This window comes from Hypanus sabinus, chromosome 4 (assembly GCF_030144855.1).
Source record: "Hypanus sabinus isolate sHypSab1 chromosome 4, sHypSab1.hap1, whole genome shotgun sequence".
NCBI classification, from domain to species: domain Eukaryota; kingdom Metazoa; phylum Chordata; class Chondrichthyes; order Myliobatiformes; family Dasyatidae; genus Hypanus; species Hypanus sabinus.
Genome location: NC_082709.1, coordinates 125,316,369 through 125,332,045, shown reverse-complemented (window position 1 = coordinate 125,332,045; position 15,677 = coordinate 125,316,369). Strand labels below are relative to the sequence as shown.

The 15,677-nt window shown below is 37.8% G+C and overlaps 1 protein-coding gene across 10 annotated transcripts in view; it reads right to left on the bottom strand.

The window, feature by feature from the left end:
* Positions 1-15,677, bottom strand: part of usp16 (ubiquitin specific peptidase 16) — a 62,495-nt gene that overhangs the window by 789 nt on the left and 46,029 nt on the right. For 9 of the 10 annotated variants that reach the window (XM_059968095.1, XM_059968101.1, XM_059968098.1 and 6 more), the window contains 8 exons: positions 13,729-13,810; positions 12,829-12,920; positions 10,834-10,890; positions 9,599-9,775; positions 8,385-9,126; positions 7,353-7,447; positions 2,386-2,472; positions 1,628-1,781 (listed from right to left, as the gene is read on the bottom strand). In XM_059968095.1, the coding sequence (XP_059824078.1) occupies positions 1,628-1,781; positions 2,386-2,472; positions 7,353-7,447; positions 8,385-9,126; positions 9,599-9,775; positions 10,834-10,890; positions 12,829-12,920; positions 13,729-13,810 (1,486 nt within the window). The remainder of the gene's footprint in view (positions 1-1,627; positions 1,782-2,385; positions 2,473-7,352; positions 7,448-8,384; positions 9,127-9,598; positions 9,776-10,833; positions 10,891-12,828; positions 12,921-13,728; positions 13,811-15,677) is intronic. The other variant, XM_059968100.1, reaches the window with a different exon arrangement.

Genomic DNA, 15,677 nt, shown 5'->3' with positions numbered 1-15,677 from the left:
AGCAGGCCAGACAGCATCTATGGGAGGAGGTAGTGACGACGTTTCGGGCCGAAACCCTTCATCAGGAGTGAAGTAACATGAGATGGTGGAGGGGGGATAAGAAGTGGGGGGAGGGATGAAGTAGAGAGCTGGGAAGTGATAGGCTGAAGGGAAATGGGCTAGGGGGAAGGTGGAGAATTATGGGAAATAAGAGAAAGAAAGGTAGGGCTGGGGGGAGATTATAGTGAGGGGGGAAAAAGAGAACCAGACTAAAATAATAGATGGGGGGGGCAAGGGTATTAACAGAGGTGAATACCCTTCAGTTTTCTTTCCAGTTATGAATGGCAAAGTAATCTAAGGACACAAATGAATTGTACAAGGAAGCAATTCCACAGACCACTCCCACTCTGACATGTCTGTCCATGGCCGCCTCTACCATCAAGATGAGGTCACACGCAGGTCGATGGAGAAATACCTTATCTCTTGCCTGCTGACATGAACATCCAACTCACAGATCTCCGTTAATACCCCTTACCCCCATCCCTATCTATTACTTTAGTCTGGTTCTCTTCCTCTCTCTTCCCCCCCCCTCACTATAATCTTCCCCCCAGCCTTACCTTTCTTTCTCTTTTTTCCCATGATTCTCCACCTTCCTCCTAGCCCATTTCCCTCCAGCCTATCACTTCTCAGCTCTCTACTTCATCCCTCCCTCCACTTCTTATCCCCTTTCCACCATCCCATGTTACTTCACTCCCGATGAAGGGTTTCGACCCAAAACATCATCACTACCTCCTCCCATAGATGCTTGTCTGGCCTGCTGAGTTCTGCCAGCATTTTGTGTTTTTATTTAATAAAATATTAATACTAATTGCATAATACCACAGTATTTATTATTGCTGTCCACAGCTCCAGATACCTGGGTTTATCTTGACCTGCAAATCTGTCTAGGTGGAGTTTACATTTTCTTCCTGTAACTGAATGAGATTTTACAGTATCCTGTATTTTCTTTCCAGTTATGAATGGCAAAGTAATCTAAGGACACAAATGAAATTGTACAAGGAACCATAAGGGGAATGAAACTGGTGAGCACAAGGTAGATAGACCAAAAGGCCTGTGTTGTGATGCAAGTTCTAAATTACTCAGTTGAATAATATATTCTTACCCCACCACCAAAGTCATGTTAGTTGCAAACGGGATTTATCATGGAGCAAAAAAATGAGTAACTGGGGAAACAGCTGGTCAGGCAGCATCTGTAGATGGGAACAGTTAACAGTTACAAGATACAGAGGAGGCTAAATTCAAAATAGAGGAACAGCATCTCAGTATGTCTGGGTAGTTTAAGAAATGACAGCATAAACATCAAGTTCTCCACTTTCAGATAAGTATTTGCCACTTGTAAGTAGTCTCAAATCCAAAATTTCCTCAAAAAGCTTGTAAAGTCAAACTACAATGAAGGATTAATTCCAAACTTATGAACATACATATTAATTGTTTCCATACATTAATACACATGTGTAATCATGTATAAATTCCAAATGTTAATAAGCATATGTTACTTTGGTAAGTTATGGCCCTTCTACACTTATTCTAATTAACCCAATTTTAATCATTGCTCTGTTACCATTGATTTGGAGGTAACACCACTTACTTGGGACTTTACATCTAGAGAGTGCATATTCAGAAAGGTGTTTTCTGGGAGCTCGCACTTTGACATAAGCCGTATAATGTCCAGATCTCATTGTGCCACTGTGTTCCACAACTCCATAGAGACTGTATAATATATTTGTATAGCCTTCAACATTCTGTAATGAAATAGTTAACTCAAGTGTTAATGTGCAACAATTGCTAACATCTGCACTACAACTATCAGCCTTATTTCCAGGAATTACTAAACATGTATGCAGTTTTAACCATGACTGAAAGAATATTCAGAATTTGTAAGTAATGAGTTAAGGACCAGCTATCAATCAAGCTAAGTCTATGGTATCACAGTAGGCAGTTTAGAAGAGAGGAAATTTGTTACTGGAAATTGTGGGGAGTTAAGAAAGCTTTAAGGCCTATGATAAATTGCAACTTTAAGTTAGGCTCAAATGAAATTTTAATAATTCTAAATCTGTCACCCCTTGAAGCTAAAAATTATTTTTTAATACTTAAATTATCTTGTATTGAAACTAGTGATTTATATTAAAAATAAACAGAACATCACTGATGTGGCAATGCAAAAGTACTATATGATATTAATGTTCGCAGCCTTGGCATCAGTTACCTTCAGGAAAAGTGGAGGAAAACTGATCAAGTATAAAAGGTTCTGATTTAGATTAATAAAACTTGTGACGTCAGTGCTGTTGAACGATTGGTGAAAGCATGAACACCAGTTGAGTGTTCAATCTTTTTTGTTCAACATACCTTGCAGTTCACTGCACAGAATGGAGTAAGATCAAGAACTTGTGGGAAATGGATATGCTTGTTTATTTTACGAAGATTGAATCCCAGCTGAAAAATAAGTATGGTGCAGATTTCAGTTATTAAAAGCACATTGGTTTGTCAGTGATTGGTTAAGCAACAATCTACATTAAGCATTCTACAGAACATTTTTTCAACAAACGTACAATAAATTGTTTGGCTATTCACATTCAAGTCTTACTAGCTCAGGTTATGAATTTAGGTAAGGAAACAAAATACTCACTATTGTATTATACGCAAAAGAAAATTGGTCATCTACATTATATGCAATAAAAATCTTGCTAGCATAAAGTAGAATTATTCTTTAAATATCATGCTTAGAAAAATTAATATGCCCTTCAAAATTACTTTCAAAACTTCTTCACTACTTTCCTGATACAATAGCGTATTAGACAGTTAAATGTACAAACATTTTCTTATTGTGCAGTTGGTGCAGAGGAAGTGACTAACAGGACTGTGAAGTGCTCTTGTGGGATATGAGAAGACATGGAAATCTCTACTATCTCTGACAACTATACATGCAAGAACTGAAACCAGCTGCAGCTTCTTTCAGATCACATTAGGAACCAGAGCTGGTGGACCTTCCAATCATTCAGGAAACAGAGGGACTGATTGACAGGAGACACAGGGAGGTGTTACACCCAAGGTGCAGGACATAGGTTACTGGGGGTGACCATCTGGAGAGGGAAAGGAGATAGGCAGCCAGCACAGGGTACCACTATGGCCATTCCTGTCAATAACAAGTATACTGTTCTGGAAACTATATAGGGGGAAGACCTACCAGAGGAAAAATACAGCAGACAGGTTGCTGGCATTGAGTCTTGCTCTGGTTTAGAAGGGAAAGGGGGGGGGGGGGGAGGAGAAGAGAAGAGGTGAATGGTAGTGGTAGGGAGTTCATTGATTAAGAGAACAACTAACAGGCTCTGGATGAAACAAGATTCCTGAATTGAATGTTGCCTCTCAAGTGGCAGAGTCGGACTTCTCAGATCAAGTCCAAAGCATTCTTAAGGGGGAGAGGGAGCAGCTAGAGGTCACAGTCCATGTTGGTACCAATAACATAGGCAGGAAGGGTAACAAGATCTTGCAAAGAGAGTTCAGGGAGTTAGGTGCTAAGTCAAAGAACAAGATCTCCAGGGTGGTGATCTCAGTATTACTACACATGGCTAAGGAGAAGGTACAAGAGGGGAGGCTTCATTTTTGGATAATTGGGATCTCTTCCAGGGAAGATGGAGCTTGTAGAAATGGAACAGTTCGCATCTGAACTGGAGGAGGACCAACATCCTTGCTGGAAAGTTTGCTAAGACTGTTCTGAAGAGTTTAAACTTGCAGGGGAATGGGAACCAGTGCCAGAGTGTATGTGGGGAAAAGTAGACGTTAAGCTTAAAAGGCCAAGAACAGAAAGGTTGAGCATGGTAGGACTCATGTTCTGAATTGCTTCTATTTCAATGTAATGAGTTTTGCAGGAAAGGAAGATGCAACTTAGAACATGGATCAGAATATAGAATTATGATATAACCTTCAGTGAGACTTGGGCAGCATTGACAGTTCAATATTCTGGGGTTCTGTTATAGATGTAACAGAGGAAGAGGTATTAAAGATTGGGGATGGCATTACTCAACCAGGAAAATGTCATGGCAGTGCTCAGACAGGACAGTGGAGGACTCATCCACTGAGGCTATATGGGTTGAACAGAGGAATAATAAAGGAATGACAACGTTAATGGAACTATATTATAGACCTCCCAAAAGTCAATGGGATTTAGAGAAGCAAATTCTTTAGAAAGATAGCAGACAGTTGCAAGAAAAATAAAGTTGTGATAGTGGGTGATTTTAAACTCTTCACATATTGGCTGGGACATCTATACTTTAAAAAGAATGTATGGGATATAGTTTGTTAAACGTATCCTGGATAATTTGCATAATCAAGACAGAGGTCCCAAACAGAGAGAGCACGATACAGGATCTCCTATTAGGGAACAAGACAGGGCAGATGATAAATGTGTGTAGGGGAACACTTTAGATCTAGTGATCATAATATCATTAGTTTCAAGATAATTAGGAAGGAGGACAGGACTGGTCCTTGGGTTGAGATTCAAATTTGGAGAAAGGTCAATTTTGATAGCATAAGAAAGGATCTAGCTGGTGTAGATGGATAGGTTTTAAGGCAAAGGTAAGTGGGAGGCCTTCAAAAGTGAAATATCTAGAGTACAGAGTTTGTATTTTCCTGTTAGAATAAAATGCAAGGCTAACAATTTAAGGTACTTTGGTTTTTAAGGGATTCTGAAATGCCAGTTAAGAAAAAGGAGGTGCAAAGCAGGTACAGGCAGCAAGAAACAAACAAGATGCTTGAGTATAAGTGCAAGAGAACACAAGAGGAAAATCAGGAGGGCTGTAAGAAGGCATGGAGTTGCTCTGGTAGACAAGGTTAAGGAGAATCTATGCAAATGTTAAGAACAAAAGGATAGCAAGGGACAAAATTGTCTTGGTTACCTATGCATGGAGCTGAAAGAGATGTGGGAGATCTTAAATGGATTTGTTGCATTTGTATTTACTCAGAAGATGGACAGTCTATAGAAGTGAGGCAAAACAGTAGGGAGGTCATTGACTATATCCAGATTACAGAAGAGGAGGTGCTTGATGTCTAGAGGCAAATTAGGGTGTATAAGTCCTCAGAACCTGATAAGGTGTCCCCTTGAATCTTGCGAGAGGCTACTGTAGAGATTGCAGGGGCCCTGTCAGAGGTATTTGGAACATCCTTAGCTGTGGGCGAAATGTTCAACGACTAGAGGAAAGCTAATGTTCTATTGTTCACAAAAGCTCCAAGAATAAACAGGTAAATTATAGGGTGAAGAGCCTGATTTCAGTAGTAGGTAAACTATTCAAAGGTATTCCAGGAACAGCATAAATAAGATTTGGATATTTAGGGCCTGATTAGGGATAGTCAACATGTCTTTGTATGTGTGTTAGGTCTTATTAAGTTACCAAGAAAGTTTATGAAGGAAGGGCAAGGCATGTTGTGTATATGGAGTTTAAGGCAGCCTTTGAGAAAATCCTGCATGGGAGTGTGGTCCAAAAGCTTCAGTCTCTTGGCATTCAGGATGAAGTAGTAAAATGGATTCAACATTGGCTTAAGCAGGAGAAGCCAGAGAGTGGTAGTCGATGGTTGCCTCTCTGACCAGAGGCCTGTGATTAGTGATAGGCCACAGGGATCAGTACTGGGTCAGTTGTTGTTTGTCAACTATATTAATGATTTGGATGACTGGGTAAACTAGATCAGCAAACTTGATTGTTAGTGCAGTGGGCAGCAAGGAAAGGTATTAAAGCTGGCAGCGGGATCTGAACCAGCATGATTTACAGAGTGAACTGTAGGTCACTGAGGAGTGAGGTAAAACAGAGGGATCTGGGAATACAGGTACATAATTCCTTGAAAGTGACATCAGAGGTATATCGGCAGAAAAATAGTTTGGCATGGGCATCTAAAAAGGTTTGTTGAAAACTGGTTAAAACATAAAACACTTGCGTTTACACAGCATCTTTCATACTCTTAAGTCTCTAATTTCTGGACTGTTGGGCAATACTATTAAAATGGGAGTCACTTATGTCGCTAATGCAAATTCATTGTAGGAAAATTCAGGATTGTGGATGAATCGGTTCCACTCCATTTGGAGGTAGCTAATGCAGGAACTGCAACACTTTCACAGATCTCATCTCAAAATACAACTCAGACTAAGTATCTGATTCCAAATAATGTGGTGCTATAATGTAGCTGTAGAAACGAGCCTTTCATTGGTTCCCTTACCTTCCCAGGAATTTGGAGGATTTTATGAAGGCAATGCTGAAGTTTTTTTCATTATTTTGAAGTCCCTGTTGTAGGCAGATCAGGTGCAAGAAGCTCACAGGAGGGCAGGGATCACTGCCGTCAAGCCAAGGCTGCATTTAAGGGTTTTCATTACTGATGTCTGCCTTCACCAGGGGAGGACTCCCGAGGTATGGGAAACGGCCTACATTTTCACTATGAACATTTCTTGTTTGAATGCAATGAGGTGCAGCTTTGCAGATGTTTAGTGCAAGGACCATTCACTTGTATACGTTAGTGAACAAGTTGATGAAGTTTCAGAGTTCTCTCTCTGAATGTGTGCAAACTGAACTGTTGTCCTGATACTGCAGTTCAACAAATAAGATTTGACTGACCTTAGCTCTGATGATGTAGACTGCAGGTTATACAATTTCCTATTAGTTCTGAAGATTTGCTCTATTCCCAAAGCAGGTATGTTGAAGCTGACAAGTAAAACTGAAAGTATGACATGTTGGGACAGGACAAAATGTTGACACTGGTCTTCACAATTCTGATGTTGACTTGTTAGTTAGTATTGCAGTTTGCCTGCCATATGCAGCAAACACAAGTTTGAGAGGAATTTCTGTAGTCAGCCTAATCATAGTTCCAGATCGATAAAATCAAAGGCTTTTGAAAGAATGAAGGTAGTCATGTGAAATGGTTGGAGCTATTGCCTGCACTTTTCATGATCTTGTTACCCCACAAAAATACTGTCCAATCTGCCTGGAGATGGTTGGAAGCCATGCTGTGACATAATGAGTGGCTCCTTGGCCATGGGGAGAAGGTGGGCAATGGTTTTTCCTGTAGCAGATAGTAGGGAGATTTCCCTGCAATTATCACAGCTCTACTTGTCATTTTTCTTGAAGATGGTCACAATTACAGCATCGAGGTCAGTACTTCCCAGATGTGGACAATGATATCCCATGAAAACATAAACAAACTAAGATCCCAAAGTAGAAGGTATTCTCCAAAATAATTTTTCACTGTTGTAACAGACATTATCCACAAGTCACTTGACTTTTAAATGAAATACAATGATGAAACACAGAAATCGGAATACCAAAAATAACAATTACCTGATGAAACCTTTTCAAATGAAGTATAAGAATTGGGGGAAATGACGAAATAAGTGTTTGTTTCTTGGCATTCCTATACACCCACTTGTCATCTGCTAACGTGTTTTAAAAAAAGAGAAAAAAGATTCAATATGCAATGAATTCCATTGCAAAGCAAGCAGTTTGCTAATTAACGACTACTTTTGCTCTTAAGCATACAACTAAAGAGTTTTCTGTCAATACTGAACATAATGAAAGCAAAAGATCAAAATACATCATCACAAAACTCAATTAGCCCCAACCTGGGTAAATAGAGTGCAAAATTATTATGACCTTTTGATTTAGCAATAGAAGCATTTTTACTAACTTGCACTTGGAATTGTAAGTTTGCATATATGATTTAATAACCATGCTGTTAAGTATAGGCCTTTGTGTTTCTAGTGACAGAAAGTAAATCACATCCACTGTTCAAGCTTTTGTTGAAATCCCGGACTGACTATTCTAACGGAAGATGAGCATTAGAATAGTCATTATGGGGTTTCAACAAATCGTCCATCACAATGACCTCTTCTCCCCTATACGCAACTCTTTACACACCCATTCAAATTAATCTATACTGAATCACTGTTCACCAATAAATTACCCACAATCTGGATCCAATCCAAGTTAAACTCATCCAATTCATCCCTGCAGGAAATCCTCTGTTCTTCCCCTCACCACTTTGATCTCCCAACACATTCTATACTCCCGTCACTGGCAGACATAACTTCAGCTGTGCAGACTCACCTCTCTCTCTCTCTCCCTTGACACTGCTTAAAAACTTTCTTTTGACTATGTATTTGGACACCTGTTGCGAATACATCATCCTTTTTCCTGTAAGCATTATTGTTGCACCTAACTTTAAAGACTTGATACAACTAAGAATTAAATTTGAGTTCTAGAATTAGCCGAAGTGATGCAATGCTAACTAGTATCATACTTTTCAACAAGTTAACACCAGATACATGATAGGCAGCTGTAATGAAAGGCACAGATTTGAAATTGCTTTACTACCATTTGCATTGCTCTTCATTCCACTTTTGTACTGCCTTTGGGTACATTTTTCACAAAGTAGTTTATTTGCTCCGGTGAGATTTTCTATCTGAGTGAACTGCTGTAAACAAGCCTCAATAGAGCAGTCTTTTCCACTTAGCAGCTTCCCGTTTGTAGATGTGCAAAATGCTTTCTCCGGATCCAAAAACAACACCTGTTCAGTTTTAATGGAAGAGAGTCGATCATTTGAAGTTCCAGAATCACTCTCACACTCCACTTGATTTGAAGTTATTTCATCATGATTTGTCACGTACTCATTGAGATTCAGTTTATTCATATTATTGGTAATAGTTTCATCATCTTCACTGGATCCACTAACTAGGTCCTCTGAAATTCTGTTCGACTCTAATGTATCTGAAGTGTCAGAGTCCTTGGAGTTATGGGAATCAGAGTGCCTTTCTTTTTGTTCAGTTTCGGCAGATTTGCTGCCTTCTTCAACATCTAGATTTTCTTGGCTCACTTCTTGACCATTAACTGCCACTGTTTCTTTTGCTGTGGTCGCAAGACAATGGTCAGTTGATAAGCTGTCACATTTATCTGATTCTGGAGAGGCCTCTGCTTCAATGCCATTTGAGTCTAGGTCTTCATTGCCTTCTGCAGAGGCATCAAGTTTTCCTCTCTGACCTTCATCCAAAGAACATTTGACACTGGAATCCTCTAAACTAAGCGTTTTCGCTTGAGATTTCTGCTGTTGGCGATGGTGCTAAAACAAAGCAAAACATAACATTTACAGATATAATATAATGCAATTAACAAAAGAGCACATAGTAATCAGGGGGAAGGATGGAATCAGCGTACAGGGAACTGAGCATATGATAATGACTGAAGGAAATATCTTAGGTCATTTCTTCAATTAGATAAATTTCAAGACTATAAGTTGGTCAGGCACTGTGATGAGTTAAAGACAAGATGAAAAACTGAGCTAGATATAAACATCATGGAAGTGGGAACCAGCTTTGTTTTTGTATGGAGCGACTGAAGGCCAGTACGTAGACAAGAAGCTGAAATAGGCCATAGAGTAAATTGTGAGGGGTGGAGGTGTTCAGTAGAGAGTGCCACTGGAATTAGCTTGGATTGTTACGCAGAGATCCAGAAGAGACTGAGGCACCAAATGAACTCCAAACTTCTATGACACAAAATGACAAATAGTTTGATTACAGAAGAGGGATCTTTACTTTGGCTTGCTTTTTAGCTTGTTTCTTTGCCTTCTTTTGTTCATATTTGCTCGGGCCAGTTGAAATTTCATTTCTGTCCTTAGAGATAAAATTTCCATTACAACGACCAAGATTTTCATTTTCATCATTTTCAGTAGTGTTTCTTCCACCCTTTCCCTGGAATTTCTTCTTGTCCCCCTGCAATAAAACACCACAATTAAGTGCACTAATTAATTGTGAATTAACTGCTCTGCAGATGGAGGTCAAACATAGGAAACCATGTTGCATCAGAGAAACAAACAAATAACTATTAACTAATACCAAACACTTGTTTGCACAACTTTGCTATAAGAGATTTAATGACTCAGCCTCATACAATGATACCTTACAAGGACAAAAATTATATTATATTTTAAAATACTCATAATAGTTACTAACTCCTTCCCAGTGTCAAGATCTTTGGATGCCTTAAGATAAAGATGTGAACTACCAGTAAAAATATTCAATATTCGGATTGTCAACGACCTGATGTGAATTATGGAGTTGACTGGGTCAAGTGAACACACTTGAAGTGCGTAATAGAATCTGGAAAAGGAATTTTAAAAATATAAGGTGTTAGACCATTCATTAGCAAAGCCAAGAAGTTTTTTCTTCATCCAGTACACAAAAGACAGGTGCAGGTTGTTTTTGTTAGGGAAGTCATATAGAACCAAGACCAGAAACTGATTATGATGAAATAAACTAATTTGAATGAATGGCAATAGAGATTTAAGTAGCCACTCTTTTTCTCATTGACTGTAGACATTTCCACAGCCAAGTCCAATGATTGTCATGCACACCTGAACAAGTTATTATACAAATGAATAATTATCCAACTGAAGAAAATGACACACACAAAAGAACATTTACACAGGTAGTTCAGAGAGAGAGTTAGGGTATCTAACCACTGACTATCTGACCATGGCTTTTAGTTTGACGGAAAATAAGCTCAAACTCTCAAAGTGATTGTTATCTACCAACCGATGGTGAAAATTAAGATACAAATCAAACAAAAGGTGAGGCCAACCTCACTCTATCCTCTACTACATCATCTCTAATTATGTCATTAAAGGACATTGATAGGAAAGTAAATAGCAATTATTTTTAAAATTCAGAACAAAGCAGTAATGCCCACAAGTAAAATATGCCTCTGATTATTAAACTTCTACACATTTCCCTCACAATCAAATCAAATTTTAAAAAAGGCAATATTTTACCTGATCATCCAAAACAGGTAGTGACAAGTCTAAAAAGGTTTCTTTCACTAATGTAACCTGTAGAGTAAGTCACAAAATATTCATATTTTAAGTAATTTATTATTGATGTAATTAAAATATTTTTACCTCTTCAACTGTTGCAATGACATTCCTTTAACAGTTGCAGTTTCAGTACATACTACTATAATTTGTACATTGCACATTTAGACGGAGATGTAACCTAAGGATTTTTACTCCTTATGTAGGTGAAGAATATAAGATATAAAGTCAATTAAATTCAGATTCTGACTGTTCTTTTATTCCTAATATAATGCAAGGGTGGTTAATTAGGGGGAAGACACAGCTGAGCCAACCATGCCCTTCACCCAACTATACTATGCACTCGTAACAGAGTATAGATCATTACAGCACAGTACAGATCCTTCAGCCTATGATGTGCTGACTTTTTAAACTTACTCCAAGATCAATCTAAGAATTTCCTCCCACAGCGCCCTCCATTTTGTTTTCATTCGTGTGCCAATATAAAAGTTACTTAAATGTCCCTAATGTATCTACCTCTACTATCACCTCTGGCAGTTACCATGCACTTACCACTGTATTCAAAAATCCAACCTCCAAAATTTCCCCTATAATTTTGTCCGATCAGCTTAAAATTATGTTCTCTCATATGTTATTGCCGCCCTGTGGAAAAGGAGCTAGCTGTCCTCTATCTATGCCTCTTAAAACCTTGTACACTTCTATCAAGTCACTTCTCATTTTCCTTCACTCCAAAGAGAAATGCCTAGCTCACTCAACCTTTCCTCATAAAACATGCTCTCTAATCCAGGCAGCATCCTGCTAAATCTCCTCTGCACTGTCTAAAGCTTCGACATTCTTGCTACTGTGAAGTGACCACAGAAGGGAACCCATTACTCCGTCTGGTCTAACCATTTTAATGGAGCTGCAACATTACCTCAGTCCCTTGCCTAATGAAGACCACCAACATACCATAAGCTTTCTTAATCACCCCACCAACTGGTGCAGCAACTTTGAGAGATCTATGGACATAGACCCTACGGACATAGGTCTGTTTCTCCACACTGCTAAAGAGTCATGCTATTAACCTGGTACTAACCAGCTCAAACTATTAAATAATACTATCTATTCCTTTGATTTTAATTAATCATAATAATTACATCTTGGTACACAAAACATTTTGTATGTACATATCCTCAAAAACACTCAACCCCATATCTTTAAAAACAGCACACATTCTCAACTGTTCTTCAAAACAAAGCATCCTGGGTTTCAAAAATGGGATTATAAGTAGTTTCATTTTATGAAAGCCCCATGGAGAATACTGATATGGCAGCATTAAGTACATTAAGCTGTTTTTTTTTAAAACAAGAAAATAGTGGTGTCATGGGCACACCCTATATACCAGATATATAATCTAAACCAAAGGACCTTGTATTATTACCTCTAATGAAATGTCACAAGAGGACAAAAATGTTCATTACTGTTAAATTACCAGCTACATGCTCAATGCAGATCACAACCTCAGTTAATTTGTTATTCAGTTTACATACTACAGTAGCTTTGCAAGATTTATCATCAAGAGTGGACAAGCATCGGTTTAAAATTCCATGCTCTGTTTATAGGGACTTGGTCACTGCATGACTAGTACTGCTGCAATTCCCACAAAGAATGCAAGTTTAGAGCCCCATTCAGGTTCTAGGGATCTTTTCTATGAATCCACGAGGGAAGTGAGGATATGACCCTATTGTAACAGTCCCAATATCTAATGACTTGCTCAATGCAGATGGTACTGTGGATACAAGGCACTATCAAGTTGCTTCTCATTAAGTGAACACCTTCAGGAGGGAAGAAAGAAATCAGGCATGCAAACTTATGGCAAACAAAAATTATGAAGGACATCTATGTACACAAAGCATTTTTTTAAGTTCACACCATATCTGTAAAAGTTTATCTTATTTATCATGTAATCAACCTTACCATTTTACATTCCTCACACATGATTGTATTTGTCAAAGTCCCACCAAAAACCTGATCAACAAAATTCAGCATGGAAGCTTCATTTTCATATACTGAAAAGGGGAAAACAAATGATTTAACATTTTTTATATGAGAAAGCAAGAATGACTACCTTATGACTAACATTATTATAGAGTTCCCTTCTTACTCAGTTTTATAAAAAAAAATTCTTTGAGACAATGATGCTCTGAATTATAAACATGCAAATCTAGTACAACATGGTGTTTGTCGTTACAGTGCTAAACCAGAGAGATTAAAGAGTATCAAATGGTATTGGCTATGATTACCAAATATTCAGATACAACTGTCCTTTATACAAGTTCCTGATAGTTTTTGCATATTTGCTTAAATTTGAACAAATGGCTGCTTTTGGGTCCTGTAGCAAATCACAAACAGGACATGTACTCCTTTAAAAGGGTTACTATAATACTTTTGCTTTTAGGTCTTCAAATTTGTGCATCCAATTAGATTCACTTAATATCCATTCTTCTTGTGTGGAACAAAACAGGGAGTCATAATATACTACATCAAGTTCAGCTCATCTGAGTCACACAGGCCTCTTGGCACAGCAAATCCATGCCAACTATCTAGCATCCATTTACACTAATCCCATTTCATTTCCACCAAATTCTCATCAACTTCCTTCAAATTTACCAGTATCTGTGGAACTTATACTTAGTGGTTAATTAAACCATACATCTTTGGGATATGAGAAGAAACTGCAATACTTGGGGAAACCATGCGCTAACAGAGCACATGCATACAGCTTCCAACGTCCAGATTGAACCCAGGTCACTAGCACATGTAGACAATGAGCCACTAGGGAAGTTCCGATAGGTACATGCAATGATATGGCATTACCTTTCCTGATTTTCCTGGATTCTTCATCTTCTCTCTTCTCTGAAGGATAATTTAAGGCTTTTAAAATGGCAGCACCAAATCGCTGATATGAAATAAAATTAAAAGATAGTTTCAAAAAATAATTTCTAGAATATAAATATAGTTTCAATTATACAATCAAAACTGTAAAGCAAGCAATTCCATCCAATACTCCAATCTCCTTAATCTCAACTATTTAACAACCTCCATACAGTTACAAAAATCTGGATTATACTTACAAAACACAGAACTCTAAATTCCACAATGTACTTACTGCTTAGTTGCATTTAATAAATAAAAAACAAGGCAATGAATGAATGGCAATAACTAAATTCTATGTGGCAAAACATCAAAGCATTTTACTTATTTAATTCTGAAATATCAATCAAGTCAGCTAAAATCTTAATTTACATTTTTTCCAATCCATCAAGCACTCTGTAAAGACAACAAAGCTTGATTAATGACCCAAATAAATATGACTGTTTTCACTGTCCAATCTAAGAATGAAAGAGACTGAGTATTCATTTCAACAAGATCATGAATAAATCAATAATCCGGGTTTGCTGCCAAAATCGAAGTCGAGAATTACCATTTTCAACTCAGCTTCTTTACAATGGAAAGCTTTTGACTTTGGGCAACAAGATTAATTGAAGTCTATTGTGAAAGCAGGTTGAATGCAGCAATACAACCACAGTCAGTATTTGGATTTCAGTTCTAGGTTACTCAACAGATTACAGCTGCAGCTAAGAACAAAAGAAACAGCAAAACATACAAGATAGCTAGGGTCCAGCATTTTGCTTTACAGTTACAAACCATTGACAGTGGGGGAATTTTATAGTGTTGTTACTTCAAGTTAAAGGTACTGTCCTCAAAGTCTATGGAACAGTGCTGTTAGTTTTAATAAAGCACAGCTGGACTAAAAAGTTATAACTCTACATCATACTTTTCCTGAATTAGTGACATTCTTGGTTAAAGTTAAATCAATACTTATCTGAATTATTCATAATACCCTCCACTCTATTGCTCTATCTTGTTTATTGAAATTTATTTTTTGCCTCAATATCAGATGTCTTAGCCGAACATCAGACCATCCTTAAATGCCTGTATTGATGTGTATTCAGTTAAGTGAATGAATTTTGATTTATCCAAATCAATTTTAACTAAAAAAGATCTGACCATCCACAACTGAAAGTGGAAAATTCATATTAAATTTATTTAGGTGGACGAGGACGAAAAGCTTTAATTTTTGTCAACAATCCTGTCCTGATTCACAAATTCAATTACATCCACAATTAAATTGGTGCACTCAATCATGGACTAATTTCTATGACCTCAGCATCGGAAGCTATGCAACATGTACATTTTTACAAAGTTTTTCTTTAAATTACAGCCACATATCAGTTTTAATGTTGCCAGATCCCAGATTTTTCTTTCATGAGCTACCCCGGCATACTCCATAACAGGGGATTCGCAACCTTGGATCCACTGACCCCTTGGTTAATGGTAGAGGTCCATGGCATAAAGAAGGTTGGGAACTCCTACTCTATAGTGTGCTTGTATGTTGCAAGTAATTATATACATTTCTGAAGGTATTGAAATGAAATGATTCTGAAACTAAGACAATAAAGCAAACGAATCCCTTTTTCTGAACTCACAGCCCACAAAATTTACAAAAGTGTACGTACACAGAAGTGGATTGCCTGCAATACAAAGATGGGATTGGTAGACGTTAGAAACTGCACAAAACTAGATCTGCATGTTGGACTGCTCCAAAGGAACTCGTAAAATAAGTCTATGTACATATAAAACGCTGCTTATAAAATAGTTACTTTGTGAAACTACAGGAAATCATGTTTGATTTTTGAGAACAGATGCATCAGAGAAGGAGGGAGCTACCTGGATACTGTTTCAGGAGACAGTCACACCCATTA